The sequence below is a fragment of the Arthrobotrys flagrans genome (assembly GCF_004000055.1).
Source record: "Arthrobotrys flagrans strain CBS H-5679 chromosome Unknown unitig_0, whole genome shotgun sequence".
NCBI lineage: Eukaryota > Fungi > Ascomycota > Orbiliomycetes > Orbiliales > Orbiliaceae > Arthrobotrys > Arthrobotrys flagrans.
The window spans coordinates 965904-980999 of record NW_027137550.1 but is presented as its reverse complement, the minus strand read 5'-3'; the positions used below and the strand labels follow the sequence as shown (position 1 = coordinate 980999).

Genomic DNA, 15096 nt, shown 5'->3' with positions numbered 1-15096 from the left:
GCCGAAACATTCGATAATAGCCAAAAGCTTGATGCGGATGTGGAAAAATGTTTAGATTCTCAGATAATAGATTCAAATGAGGATCTTTTAATCAACACCCGTGAAGAAATCAAAACGGGAATCTTGAAGGTGGTTGATGGGATGTAGGTCTTCCTTCACTCCGTTTATGATCAAGATCACATATATAATTTATCACTTTAAGCCTTTCGGGTTTTCCTTCATCATTCTTCACTTATAGTCGACTGATTACATATCTGATCAGGTTTCTCCTAGCGCGACTTCATTTTGAAACGATAAATAATCATGTTTTCAAAAACGCTTCGCAACCACAACATCATAAAAGTAATTATCATCAAATAACTATTTCGTATTATAAGCTTCTATAGCGTCATAACACCATAGAAATGTCTCAAAAAATCACATACATTGAGAATCCAAACAACACCTCGTGCAATACATGATTTTCGAACAGCAGTTAACCTCGGATGATTGCCGGCCCCAATCGCTGATCCGGCGGTTCACTCGTTTCGTTCCAATTTACTAATGATCTCATCCGGGGTTAACTGCTATTCGAAAATCATATATTGCACAAGTTGTCGTTTGGGTTCCCAATGTATTTGATTTTTTGGGATATTTTTATGGAATTATAACGCTATAGAGGTTGATAATAAGAAATTTTATTTGAGATAATTACTTTTTCTTATGGTGTTGTGGTTGCGAAGCCTCTTTGAAAAATGATACGTATTCATATCGTTCGTCGTAGAATATGGTGATTAAGAATACATTTAGTCAGATATCACTGTTAGTGGCAGCGTCAGATGGATGTGCGGGAACGGTGGTGTTATTAGTCGAACAGCATTATTGTACGCCCTCATGTACCGTCGTGTTAAAACGGCTAATTTTTTAAATAAATAGAGGCGCAGATATCGAAGCCAAGGATAGGAATGGCCGAACAGGATATGGAAACTAGTGTGGTGGAAATATGTGGTCAGAATATCCTGTTGCATTTTTGAGTTCTTAACGCATCTTGGCATTCTTCTATAAATCGGTTTCCTACCAACGTTCTTTCCAACCAATTCCTTTTGCCTAACAACCAAGTTTCCTTTGTATAACGAATTCCCTTTGTTCAATCAGTTCCCTTTGTTCAATCAATTCCCTTTGTTCTTTATTATACACCTATTCTAATATGCATCATTATCTTATTACTTATATATTATTCTCAGTTGCTCAGTTTCCTACCGCCCACCGCTCTAAACCGTCAATTTTACCTATGTACAGCTGATGAGCCAGCTAGAGACCATTTTACCACCTCACACTAGCTGTGGAATTGTTAGTGAGTCGGGGCGCGGATATAGAGATCCTCGATCGATTCTTTAGTACTGTTCTATGTTCCTGCGGTTACAAAACAGAAACAAAACATTGGTAGTCGAATCTCGTTTCGATAAAATGCGATTGCCACCATCAAAAACTAGGATTCCGTACCATATATTATGTTTAACCTCCAAACCAAGCCGGGATGGACTAGTTCAGTTTTAACCCCCAAATCACACTGACGAGTTAAATCTTTCTCTATCGTAATATAATGATTCTGACTACGATACTCTGTCCCGCAGACGAAGAGAACTTTCATTGCCCATGCACCTACGTATACCTATGTTATTTCTCCGCTACAGGGGATCATAACCCGAACCCCCATTTCCAAAATATATTATTGTCGGCGCCGCCAGGTCACAGCATAAAGCTTCGTCTCACTGCTATGCTTGCCCTCACCAGGCATAAGCTCAAAATCGACAATTGTCCAATGTTAGAGCTAACATTACGAAGGTAAATGGTGAAATAGTAGACATACAAAAAATTGGCGTAAACTAGGGTAGTAAACTAGAACTAAAACTGTGCAAAGTAGTAACCTCCATTCAAAACCTAAACAACTTGTAAGGCTTGATACATAGGCCATCCCTGTCCAACCTAGTGTTACGCACTTTCATATCTAGCCGGGTATTAGGTTTACGCAGTGGCATTGAATCTCGCAACAACTTCGTTTTCCGTGCATGCCAATTCGCGAAATGCATTTACGATCTAGGTCACTTTGAGCCCTTCCACTCCGGATTGAACGGTATTACATTAAAACACGGCAGATTAGTTGCTTATTGGTAGAACTCTGTCCCTTTCAAACGATATGAACCGGTCCATATATAAGAATCAAATACACCGAGCTCGAACTGGCTTTTAGTTGCAAGCGCAGAGTGCACACCATTACCATCTCGCCGACCCGGTGTCACGGATATCTCCATTCTATCAGCCATAAGGGATCAAGTAATCTACATGATCACCAGGACCTTCAGCTCGTTACAGCCATTCAGCTGGAATAATCCACCGATCATATGATCCTACCACAACTTGACCCAGCTGATAGTACTCCCCATCGACAAGGGCCTGTATGCACACTCGGATACCCATCGATAAATTCAGCGAGGCGTCCAACATTCCTCGCTTAGAAAGGCTGCAGGGCTCGATCAAGTCGGGTACCCGTAGTAGTCGATGTGATTGGATGACTTGTATACCAAAATTAGGTAAAGGTATGTATGATTGGGATTGAAGCTGAATTTACAGCGCCGATGAGACCAATAATATTAAATTCTTTCGTAGATTGAGAGTCAAATAGAGTGAAATTCACCTAATCTTGGGATCTTAAATTTATCTTGATGGAATATACCGCGAATGGAAAGGTTGTATCGCCAATAATGCTCATATTCGATATATTCATATACTAATACTGGTGTCCTGAGCTCGAGGCTTGATGGCCCATTTACTGAAACATCCATAACAACTACGGACTGCCCTAGGACCAGATCAAATTTCTCATAGGAGAGAAATAAGCTCATAAATTAAGCTCTTTGAACTCCAGACAGAAATCACAAGAATCGAGATAGTATAACTCCACCTACGCATTGCATATGTGCACATGTCCCTCTTACAGACCTAATAGCTAACAAACTTACAGATTTATAAGTACCAGGTCCCAGGCCCGTATAGTCTCGGAACCCGACCGGCCGGATTACTAACTACGATTGTAATCAGTCTCGATCTCGTAACCAAAAGGCATAGTGCATAATCATTTCGATTTTTATTTTAAAGGTAAGAATCTATAACGGAAGAGTAAGCTACGGTGGGCCTCCATTCCCGCTACATTCCCCCCCGAAGTGTCCGCCATGGTGCTGTAGTGATGTTCTATTATATATTATCCTAGAGCGCGGCTCTAGATATCCAGTTAAAAGCTTGGACGATATCGCGCCATTGCACTCGGTAGGATCTAGCACCGCACCTAGCGTCCTAGGCGTGCCGTATTCCGACCTCGTACCTTGAATCCTGCCGATATCGAAAATAAAAAGGCGAAAGTTGGTCTGACTCAATCAATTCCCATCTTTCCTATTTTCAATGCTCCATTCATTCCGCAATTGCAAACCAAAGTGCATCCAATTGTAAAGTCTATAGCTCGAACTACGACTACCCCGCAGCCGACGTTACACAAGCTTACCACATTAACCCTCGCAACACCGAATCTGCGAAAGCCTAGCAATTTCTTCCCCTCTGGATATCACAATACTACTTTATATAAAATTTACTTCTTCTCAACTTCTGCTGCTGCAATGGCTTCGACCTCCGTCCACCCGGTTGCCGACGCATTCTCAACTTCCGGCTCCTCCGGTTTGTACGACAAAGCCCGTCCTTCGTATCCACCGGAATCGCTCTCCAGAATCTTTACCGCGTTTCATCAATCAATTGAAAATAATAAAAAGGATGGGGGGATCAATGTTCTTGAAGTTGGTGCCGGTACTGGGATCTTTACACGACTACTTATTTCCCCTCCCGAAACTACCCCGGAAATACCACAAATCAACAAGATAATAGCCGTAGAACCCGGTCCGGGAATGCGAGAAGGGTTCAGCTCAGCTTTAACAAAAAAGAACATCCCCGTCGGTACCACCGGAGTAAACAGCGAGGAAAAGGTTCAAATCCTACCCGGAACATTCGATTCTATCCCCGTTGAAGATGGCTGGGCGGACGCAATCGTAATCGCGCAAGCATTCCATTGGTCTCACGGACACTACGAAAATGCATTGAAAGAATTGGGAAGAGTATTAAAACCCGGTGCTCCATTGGTATTAATCTGGAACCTCGAAGATAGGAGTCTACCGGATATCCACCCATGGGTTCCAAAGATAAGAGATATATACGAACAATTCGAAAAGGGGACGCCACAGTATAGATTAGGATGGTGGCAAGTTATCTTTGATCTACCGGAGTTTGAAGAGTTGTATGAAGAGGTGTGGGAGAGGTATGAAACTAAACGGACATTGTCGGTGACAGTTGATGGCGTGGTTGAGAGGATCTTGAGTAAGAGTTATATTACGGCTTTGAGCGAGGAGGAAAAAGCGCAAGTTGAGAAGAATATTAGGGAGGTTATGGAACGGGAGAGAAAGCAGTGGGATGATGAGGGGAAGGGGGTGTTTAAGTATCCATATGAGACGGATGTGTATATCATTTGGAGGAAGTCAGCCAATCCTCATATCTAAAAAGGAATGGGTCAGAGAGGCGTGCAGGATGCTTTTTTATATGGTGAGGGAGAGATCGGATCTGATAATTATAGATTCAAAGTATAGGATTTGTACACAAAAGACTATAGAACAATGCTCTGCAAATTCCCTTGCTTTCTCAAAAAAGTATCTATCGTACAAGCTAAAACCACCTTCTTTGCAACAAAAAAGATTATCGCATAAGAGCACGAGCATCCCATACCCATAACATTTCATCCCAACCAACACTTCCCGCCCAACCTTCGGCACCAAACATACACCAGTCGATACCGACTACGAACTCAGAATGTCTGTCCATGACTCCTAAACATTGTCCTAAGCTTGTCTGTCCTTCTGCAGGAAGTGATGGTGGAGAAGCTGGTGGTTGTGGGGGGTGGGCGTTTTGGTTGTAACCGTCGTTCCAGACTCGACATGTCATGTCATAGGAGGCTGAAAGGAGGGTGTCGGGGAGGTGGGGAGAGTACTACTCATAATTAATATCTTTGTATCTAAGCTTTATGGGAGAGGAGACATACTGCAATTCGTCGAACGGCATAATTGTGCCCGCTAAGAATACTTAGCGGTGCCCTAGGATTTCTTAAGTCCCACGTTCTGATCAATTTATCCACACCAGCCGTAGCAATAATTCCAGGCCGGTATTTATTCCAATCGTGTGTAAGGATTTCTGACGGCTGGTCAATTCGAGGGTTCCCCATACCCGGTCCCATTGTCGCAATGAGTTCAACTGGGTATCCGCCCAGCGGAGGGGTGTGTACGGGGATTTGATGCACGACGTGTGGTGGTGGTAGACGGGTATCAAAGACTCGTAGATGGGAGTCGGAGGAGACAGCTGACAGAAGGGTTGCGGAATGTGGTGACCAGGCGGTGGAGTATGTACAACTATTTGTTGGGAGAGTACTCACCGATGTTGGGGATGATGGAGACCACTATCATACTGTCGTTAGTATCAATTGATATTCCAAAAACGTGAAGAGGGTGAAATACAATCTTGACAGTTCCATCCCACGAACTACTGGCAAAAGTAGTCTTGTCGACTAAATTCCAATGCACAGAGAACACCTCCCGTTTATGCTCCTGCCATGATTGTATCGGGAAGTCCTATTGGTGTTCCAACCGCAGGGATGTAATCAGCCTATCTCGTCAGCCAGAACGAAAACCTTCCTTCATCCCGCCCTCTTTTACAGGGAAAGAGACATACATTCAACCCCACATCAAATAACTTCAAACTACCATCACCCGATGCGACAACAAGTTGGTTTTCGTGAACTTCGCTCCATGCTAGATCGAACAGACCATCTTGAGTATCGAATGTCTTTTCGGCAACGATACCGTTTGCGGTTAAGCCAAGGACGAAGAGACGGCCATTGCCGACTAGACCGAAGTTTGCAGATGAAGCGACTGCGAGACGGGAGTCGTGGAATGGGGAGTATTTGAGGTTGTAGCCGTTGTAGCCTTGAGTTCGGAAGGAGAACATTGTGGGGTAGCCGGAGGGGCTAACAATCTGTCTTGGTCTTTGTTGGATCGATGGTGAAGAATTGTGTATCCTAGATGGCAATATTGGCGATGAAGTCTCTTGGAATACGTAAGCGACTCAAAGGAGACTTAATGTATGTGTATCGCGAGTCGAGATGAGGTTGAATTTGAGGAATGCGGAATGTTCACATGGCCGGCTGTTACCCGCGGCTACTTTCGCGACTAACGGCCTAACTTGCCTAATATAGAAGCTACCACATTCGGTAATTTTAAACAACAACGTCAACACAAAACTAGTATCTTGTATAGCTGATGATCTTTGGTATGAAATACGAGCGAATATGGCACTGAAGACATGGAATATGCTACAGCTTTGGTAGAATATCCTTAAATCCAGCCCTAGTTATCTATTTACTGTCTTATTATCAACGCCAAGAACTTTATTATCGCTGGGGGAATCTTCCAGAACACTCTTGTTCTATCATTTATGATATTCGTGCAGTAATTTCTTGAGCGTGCCTGTATTTACCCATACTTCCCGCATAGCTTTCTCAAGGTATTTAAGGGGTCCTGATTCCTTCTTTTATCTCTTTTCTCTTCTTCTCCTTTTCTCTCCATCGGCCGAATCCCATTTTGTGTTTTCTCACTTTTGCTTCCCCTGCGACTTTATTACTTATAACCCTCAACTTCATATCTTTATATATATGCTTCTCCAAGTTTCGGGACAGTAGCGATGCCTCTCCAATCCCTGGGTAAAGCTGATAAGCCAGTAATCCGGGGAAGTACGTGAGTCGCAGTCAAAACATGACACAAGTTTCTGGTATATATAAGTATACACAACCACATCCCCTTTCTCATGGACTGCGCCCTAGCCTAGTCTACTATATACCTATATCGAGGAATATGATCGGGGTTTGTCAAATGCTAGGAGGCGAGAAATGGTGCCTATGCACCATTATAATGTTGTGGACTTGGTTTCGTTTCCTCTCCTATAGAAGAATGGGTTATGGAAGCAATTTCTTTGGCTAAGACGGTGGCAGCCGCTATCACCAACTGGAACCTTCAATTCGCCGCTTTGTGAATGGAAGATCAAACATTTCCGGAGCTTACTTGCTGCTTAAGCAAATCGTATGTTTCTTATTTTATATTATGTCTGTTGTATTGGTTTCACTGACATTTTGTCTTCTCTAGTCCATCGTCGCTCCACTTCATTCTCCCCTTATTCCTCTATTGAGAAAAGTGGAAAGTCTTCACTTAGAAATGATGCATATAATAACCGGTAAGATAATTCCAACATTTAGTTTTCCGGGTTGTCTAACACCTACTAGTCTTATCTGAACATACGGCCTAGTGTATATTGAGTGTCGATTCAGTGTCACATTCAAATTTGAGCTTGATGCCCTGGGTTGTTTTGTTGCATCCTACGAGTTGATCGATTGTATGGTCTCCTTTTCGATTTCGCTTTCTTTCCCTGCAGAGCAGTAGCGCCGATGTTATATTTTTGGGGTTGCACAGCTCTATGTGGACTCTTGCGATCTTATGTGAGAAGCATGAGATGAGTGGTAAATGTTTAAAGATTCCCTTGCTTATCGCAATTGGTCGAGAAAGAAAATGCCAATCCTTCCTGAGAGAATTACAATCCTCGCCTGCCTCGGCTTCTCCTTTTTCGGAATCACAAATGCCCCGAGGTATGGTTCCAATGCCGAAGTCGACTCTCGCCGAAATACTGGGGTCTACCCTATATTTCTCCGCCAATGATGCTTGCAATTATTATCATTAGCGAACGATAACTAGTCGCGGCTATCGATGCAGTCATATTGCTACACTTGGGCAATTTATTACCGTTTCAGCCCGTCGCTTTATAGTTCTCACTGATACTATTCATCTGGAGTAGGTATTTCTAACTCTAGGATTTTGATTTTGCAGGATTTTTAAGGCTAACGGATCGTTTTTAGGCCTCAAAGCGCGCTTTGAAAAATACCACAAACTCTACCCATTCTCTTACGATCTGGTTGGCCGAATTTGCGGATTCCGAAGATACCCTGAATAACACCTGGAACGTTTTAATTTATTTCGCTGAGGGCTAGAAGATTACTATGCGTGCATAGGTCCTTTAAATTTTCCAGAATCCCGGAACAATATATCTTCAAAGTATAATATTATGAAAAACAATATGTCTAAACTGAGTCTAGCGATTACACAAGATGATAACACATATCCGGTGAGGTTTTCTCTTCTAGAAGAACGAGCCCCGCATCTCGACCTGCGGGGCAACATCATCCAGAAGCGATCAGGCGATCTTACCCAAGAATCTCTATAGCCGGCTGAGAAGACATTCACGATACCAGTCATGCAAATTCTGGGAGTCCTTAGAAGGCATCATGAATGATATCCGTTCCTCAGACAATCACTATGGGGAAATATTGGCTGGTTCAGCTTCAACGGATATTTATATATTCGGAGGATTTCCGCTACAATGCCTGGGCGAAGGCATCCTCAAAGATATTTGCTACTCCCAATGGCTCCTATAGAGAAATCCTTGCTGATTTTTCAACGGTATAAAATCAAGTATGCATATTATTGTTGAAGAAGTAGACGTTTTATCGCAAAAATAGTTAGGTCTATGTCCAGGGCCAAGGCAATATCAACGGGATTAGGACCTGGAGGGTAGGAAGAGAATGGGATCGGGGAGGGTAGGATTAACAACATGACTGCTTGGGATCATTCAGAGAAGGGATGCCCGCGTGATTGGGGGCGATATATAGATTGATTCGACGAAGTAGAAAAAAGAGCTGTTATTCGTCTTATTGATGAAGGATTGGTCATTATCACTGGTGTCACCTACTGCGCTTCTCTCATGGACAGAACTAACCTATCTGCAGCTTCTTTAGCCGGCATGTATGTCGAGCTAAAATGGGTCTTGCCATACATAGTACGGGATTTAAAAATAAATGCCCCTCGTTAAACTCGAGTCTCTCCTTGTATGGTAGGATATATTTGCTTACATGCACACACACGCACATCTTTCGAAAGATTTTACCGCTTCCAAGTTCTCCTAAGCTTCTATTGGCAATGTCATCTGACTTGAGGATGATTCAGAGCTACCAAATGGTGCAGTTACACTTGAGGGGGTCGTGAAATGGCTAGTGTAGGTGGATTTTCAATGCGTCGCTTTGGTGGGTTATACGTTATATATTTTTCTTGATTTGGGATACTTCACGGTTATGCCCTTGCTATGGCGTCCTAAATCCCGACGATAACAAAGTTACCGTATATATTTTTTCAGTCTCTAAGACCGACTACTTAAGGAGCCTTTCTCTTCTCGGCAAATGCTTTGACTCTTTTGTTCTTTTCACCGAACAACAAGCTCTTTAGTAACATTTCCCTTTCTTGCATCGATATGTTCCGCCTCTCCCTCACTCACTCACACAAACGAGAACCATTTTTTGGAGCCATACTTTTCTTTGGGACTGAAATGTTCTTTTGCCCTAAGATTAACTTCTAATTTCAAAGTTGGATGCAAGACCAAAGAAAACTTCAAGAGGAAGTTAAAGTAATTCGATGATCTATCGATGATTGGTTAGGAGTGTAGTCTATGTCCTTTTAGACTTTGATGTAACCATTTCCTATATTGTTCTTGCCTTAATGCATCGAATATATATATTTTTTAGCTTAGTTTATGTATTTATATAGATGTTGGTATAGCAGCTAGTGCTGACGAAGATAACTGAACTCTAGCCCTATTATTCTATGCTAAAACAATGTATTGTTCTTTTCATGGTCTGCACGGGCTTCTTAAAAGACACAAATGTGATAGCGAGCATGTACATGTTCTACCTATATACATAAGTAGCCCTGCCCCTCCCCACGCCTGGTCTTGAGGCTACATAAGTAGTTTTTGCCTTTCGGTGCACCTGACCTTGAGAGAGTACTGCGTTGAAAATGTGGTATATTTTCTCTCATCACGACATCACGTGAACATATTTTGTAATACAGACGCGTCGGTTGAACCGTCGTCTTCCGTTTGGTTGATTAGTCATCATTCCAGACCACTTCAACTTCAACCTCACTTTTGGTATGTATAACTCCACACTCAAACAAGAAACAACTAAAGATTTTGGATATCGAATCTGAGTTTGGCGATCAAGGAGCTGAATTGTGACTGCATATTATCGTTTCTCTTTATACAAGGTGAGATTGGAAACCCGGCTTTGAACTGGTATTGTGAATGAAACGAACTGGCCTGCTGGATAACGTTATTATGGAAAGTTGTTTCTAACAAGCTCCAGATGTCGAAAGATAAAAATTCTGCTACCCAAAAGAAGCGGAACTTTTTCGAGGCGTTTGCAAAGTCTAAAGCTCCAGCTGTTGACAGTTCAGTTGCGAAGAAACGGGTGCTGGAACATGCACCAAATACCACACTTTCGCATAACAAGGGTCCCCAAAAAGATCTGAGAAGTGATGAGGAAAGGTCAGAGGCTCCAGAGGTAGAGACCAGTAAAGGAAAAGACGACATAAACTCCCCTGGTAGAGCAGCTCAGACAGAGGAAGAGGAAGAGGAAGAATCAACAGACCTCAAACTTGCACTTCTATCTTCTCTCCAACCATCACTGTCTCCGGATACCCTTCTCGAACTACTCCTAACCTGTAATGGATCTGTCTCCGAAGCCTCAAAACTTGCTTTATCATCTCCATCCAAAAAAAAAACCACATCAATACCGACACAATCATCCCTCTCAACCTTTCTTTCACCATCAGAAACAGACTCAACTCAACCGACTCGCAAAATCCCATTCCCTCTCCCCGAAATCCCAAAATTCAAAACTCTTCATTTAACAACTCCATCTCAAGTCCCCTACTATGCTCCAGCAACTTTACATCCTTCCTTTTTACCATCAGATGTAGCAAATCAACTGCTATCAGAATGTCTCGCCGAAGTCCCATCTTTTGGGAAATACGAGTTTAGATTATTTGAACGAAACGTTAGTAGTCCACATACCGCTTCATTCTTTGTCAAAGATGAAGAAATGGCGGCTCAGCATCGGAGGGGGTATATGTACAATGGTAGTGTTTTAGATGATGTTAGTCGATCACCTTTCAACTCCGGAATAAAATCATCATCTAACGACAGATATTTAGATCAGAACATTCACCCCAACAATGCGCAAAGTTCTTCCCCTTCTTGAAACCTTCGTAAATGAACAAATATTAGATCGAATCTCAAACGTTTATCCAGGCGGCCAAAAACTGAAACACATGTTACCACCAGGGAAATGGCACATAACATCAGCATTTATGAATTGCTATGATGGAGCAAAACAAAGCGTCGGCTGGCATTCAGACCAACTTACATACCTAGGACCCAGGACAGTAATCGCATCAATAAGCCTAGGCGTGGAAAGAGAGTTTCGACTAAGAAGAGTTGCGCCTGTGGTGGTAGATACGACTGTACCGTTCGAACCTAATTCCGATGCAGAAGAAGGGCAAGAATGGAAATGGCAACCAGAAGGACAGGCTTCTATCCATCTACCACATAATTCTCTTCTTATCATGCATGCCGAATGTCAAGAGAGTTGGAAACACTCAGTTCACCCGGCGAATAATATTCAACCCCATCCTATAGCCGGTAGGAAGAGGATAAATATTACATTCCGATGTTACCGGAAATCACTACGGCCGGATAAGATTCCGACGTGTAAATGTGGAGTTGGATGTGTGTTGAAGACTGTACAAAGAGTTAAAGACCGGATGGGGTGGTATTTTTGGGGTTGTCAGGTGGGGAATCAATGGAAGGATGACGATGATGATGGGGAGGGTAAGGATAAGAAGAAGGAAGGTGGTTGTGGGTATTTGGTATGGGCCAAGTTCGATAACGACGGTGATCCAATTTGGGGGTAGGGTGGAATTACTACGCATTAGTTTACCTTGCAAGACGACGGCTGTCTCGCTGAAGCATCTGTGAATACTCTTAATAAACTTCCGTCATCATTTTACCAACCGCAATTCAAACTAGCCCCGTGGTACCCGCCACCTCCGTCCCATTCGTATTCATCATACTCAGCATAATCAAAGTATTGCGGGTGTTTAACAGCCAGATGCTGGAGACCAACCAACTGCAACATCTACGAATGAGAAGAAAGATACCTTCTAGTCTCCCCTCCAAATATACTCGGTCTATTCGGCGGCCGCCTAAAGCCATCTGATATTTTACGGTTGCCGGACTCCCGGCTCCAAACCTTCCAGATCCAAACGCACCATATCTAAGATCTATCTCCTCGTGGTGTCTAGCCCAATTCGTCCTGAGAAACGGTGCGTATCCACATGCTTGGAAATCGAGGAGATACTCTCCCACGGTGTCCAAAATTCTCTTCTCTATTCAGATTCGTGTGGAACTCCATATCCGGGTCCTCCTCTTGCTCAGGTCGTTGTTGTTCGTGGCTATCATCGCCTATTAAGCCGAAATCGATATTTTCAGGGTTCATTTGCATTTGACGGGTTGGAGAGATAGCTCTGGGCCAGGGGCCAATCTCGGAGCCGGTGGGATAGGTATATGGTGGTGGAGGGGTTTCTGTGGGGGTTGAATCCAGGGATTTAGAGCATGAGGGATAAGGTAGCTACCGCCCTGTGGTATGTTGGGGAAGTCTAGGTCTGAAGCTGCATAGATTCTTTTAGGCGATGTCGACGTCCGGGGCCGTGGCCGTCCCAAAGGAGGATCTCGACGTAGTAGTGCTGCGGCTAGGCGGGTTGCGGGATCTGGATTTGGAATTGGGCCATACTCTACAGGTTGTTCTGGAGTGGTTTCTTGAGATTGCTTTGACCTGTGTCATAACCCAAGCGACCAACGTAAGAGCCATAAACCAGATGCTCCTAAGATATCCAGACCTAATCCCTAACAGGCAAGCCGTGAAGACGATAACACATTCAATCAGGTGTAAGATCATAACTTTGGTCAAAGAATCTAAGTGCTTGTTATTCTCAAAGAGCTTTGTCCCATCGATTGACGTTTGGATTTCAGTGATTGGATAGCTGACTTCTGGGTCCGAATAGGATCGCTTTTGGTAGCCTTGCCCGACGTCAATATTTTGAATGCAATATCGGAAGGTACCGTAAGTGACGTAGGAGCCGCGATCGCGGGAGAAGGGGATGACTTCAAAGGCTGAACCATTTTTGAGAACAACGGTCATGAGAGAGTAGTCGCGCCAGACTTGACCGGAGAGAGTGATAATGAAGAGAAAGACACCAGAGATCAAGGGAAATCGTGGCGGTAAAGTGGAGGATGGTGAATGTCTGTTTCTCCATTTTGGAGGTGATGCCTTGAATGTTAGAGAAGTTGAATCATCATCAGAAGGGAGTGATAAAGGCAGCCAATGGTTCTTATACTTCAGTAGCCTTACTATGCCTTCTTACACGTATTAATAAGTCGGGCCATACACTGAATGCCGAATCCGAGATGCAGGAAGAAGAAACCGCTCAATATAATGTGTTATAAGGCTGAACCGCCACCACCCACGAGACCCTGGGCAAAAATAAACAAACACAGGTCGTGAGAAAGTTCACAGCCCAACTTTAAGAGTGATAAAGGAGTATACAACGAACGGTAAATTTCGTAGAAATATAATAGTAATACAGAAACGAATCCAAGGTCTAGGTGTACAGGGAGATCTTGACATACATGGTTATGAGTCTCTTTGATCCGCGACAACCCGTCTCCCGGCCCATATAACGCTAGCCACGAGACATATCCATGCTGCCGGTGCCTTTAGAGCATCATCTGCTAATCCAGTCTGGTTCAAGAACGGTAGAACAAATGCCCGTGTCAACCACCCTAGCGGACTGTAATACCACGATATCCATGTGCCTATTGAACGAAAAAACATTATATTAAAATCTGTGTTGCTTGTTGTAATTCCCAAACTGTCCAAAACCGGGGCAAACTTACCGAAAAGTGATCCCAGTGCACCGAAACCGATGGAACTGAGCAAGAGGTTGACCAATGGTCCCAAGTAGTAGGAGTAGAAGATTTGGATGGCGAGCCAAAGGGCCAGGTATTGTGCATTAGTCGCATCGGCCGCGTCAGCAATTGCGCTGGTAGGGTCTGCAGCGACACTTGCAGCCTGGGAGATAGTGGTGTGGTTTTCCAGGTTGATAGCGTCCATGGTGCGTGGGATTTCTCGGAGAATTTCGCAGACTTTGGCTTGCAGCTGTGGGGGTGGTGTGAATGCGGGAATATTTGAACCCATTCTAGTCCCCAGAAGAAGCGATACGGATGTAAGGAATACAGAATTGAATCTTCACCACAATTGAAAATATTTTTTTGTTAAGGAGGCGATGGCGACCCGGAACATTTACGTACAGTCAGGCTGCAGCTGCAAAGTTCCAAAACAAAATCTTTCGCCTAGTTGCATGTGTAGTTAAGGTAGCGAGACCTTTGCGAGACCTTTTTGCAAGCCTACCTTCCCTTCCGGCGTTCGACCCTGCTTAGGCGAGCCCGACGTCATAGATGCCTGAGGCTGCCTGGGTCCCATGTTGGAACAAGTTCATATTCTTCCTTGGCTTGCCGGCGGAAGTTCCGAATGGACGTCAGTCAGATCTTGAGACCAGTAGTGGAATTCAGGGTCTCGATGAGGCATGTATTTAAGAAATATATAAGTACCATATATCAGTAAGAAGAAGGAGGTAAGTATGTTAGAACTTGCATATTCAGTTTAATTATAATTGCCTGTCCCGGTTTATCCATGACGATATCAACGGTCGAATTCAACTGGAACATGAAATATACTAGGCATCTATTTGACTTTTGAGTTCAGCAGTGATAATTGACTTCAACAGAATCCGGCCCGGTCCAAATCCGACCGAATCTTAGGCCCGTGCGACAGTATTATTGCAAGGTCTACCGGTATCTTCCCAATCGATTCATTCAACGTCTTAATATCATCACCAGCACTGGTATTGACAGTCCCTGGTCCGCTACCTGGTGAAGTTTCGCGGTGGGAACTGCCATTTTGTTGGTTCTTTGCTTTGGCCCTTC

At 43.6% G+C, this 15096-nt stretch overlaps 5 protein-coding genes across 5 annotated transcripts; 2 read left to right on the top strand and 3 right to left on the bottom strand.

Annotated features, from left to right (window-relative positions):
• Positions 1-3647: 3647 nt before the first annotated feature.
• DFL_003403 (uncharacterized protein) lies at positions 3648-4574 on the top strand (the record flags this gene model as incomplete). Its single annotated transcript, XM_067632338.1, has 1 exon — positions 3648-4574. One exon carries the CDS (start codon positions 3648-3650, stop codon positions 4572-4574), a length of 927 nt encoding a protein of 308 aa, XP_067490616.1.
• Positions 4575-4767: 193 nt separating this feature from the next.
• DFL_003402 (uncharacterized protein) lies at positions 4768-6069 on the bottom strand (the record flags this gene model as incomplete). Its single annotated transcript, XM_067632337.1, has 4 exons — positions 4768-5058; positions 5111-5521; positions 5580-5693; positions 5794-6069. The coding sequence occupies 4 exons, from the start codon at positions 6067-6069 to the stop codon at positions 4768-4770; spliced, it is 1092 nt and encodes a 363-aa protein (XP_067490615.1).
• A 4288-nt stretch (positions 6070-10357) lies between these two features.
• Positions 10358-11966, top strand: DFL_003401 (uncharacterized protein; the record flags this gene model as incomplete). Its single annotated transcript, XM_067632336.1, has 2 exons — positions 10358-11149; positions 11208-11966. The coding sequence occupies 2 exons, from the start codon at positions 10358-10360 to the stop codon at positions 11964-11966; spliced, it is 1551 nt and encodes a 516-aa protein (XP_067490614.1).
• A 770-nt stretch (positions 11967-12736) lies between these two features.
• On the bottom strand, positions 12737-13252 carry DFL_003400 (uncharacterized protein; the record flags this gene model as incomplete). The annotated part of the gene is made up of 1 exon (XM_067632335.1): positions 12737-13252. One exon carries the CDS (start codon positions 13250-13252, stop codon positions 12737-12739), a length of 516 nt encoding a protein of 171 aa, XP_067490613.1.
• Positions 13253-13744: 492 nt separating this feature from the next.
• On the bottom strand, positions 13745-14308 carry DFL_003399 (uncharacterized protein; the record flags this gene model as incomplete). The annotated part of the gene is made up of 2 exons (XM_067632332.1): positions 13745-13926; positions 14008-14308. The coding sequence occupies 2 exons, from the start codon at positions 14306-14308 to the stop codon at positions 13745-13747; spliced, it is 483 nt and encodes a 160-aa protein (XP_067490612.1).
• Between the last annotated feature and the right edge of the window lie 788 nt (positions 14309-15096).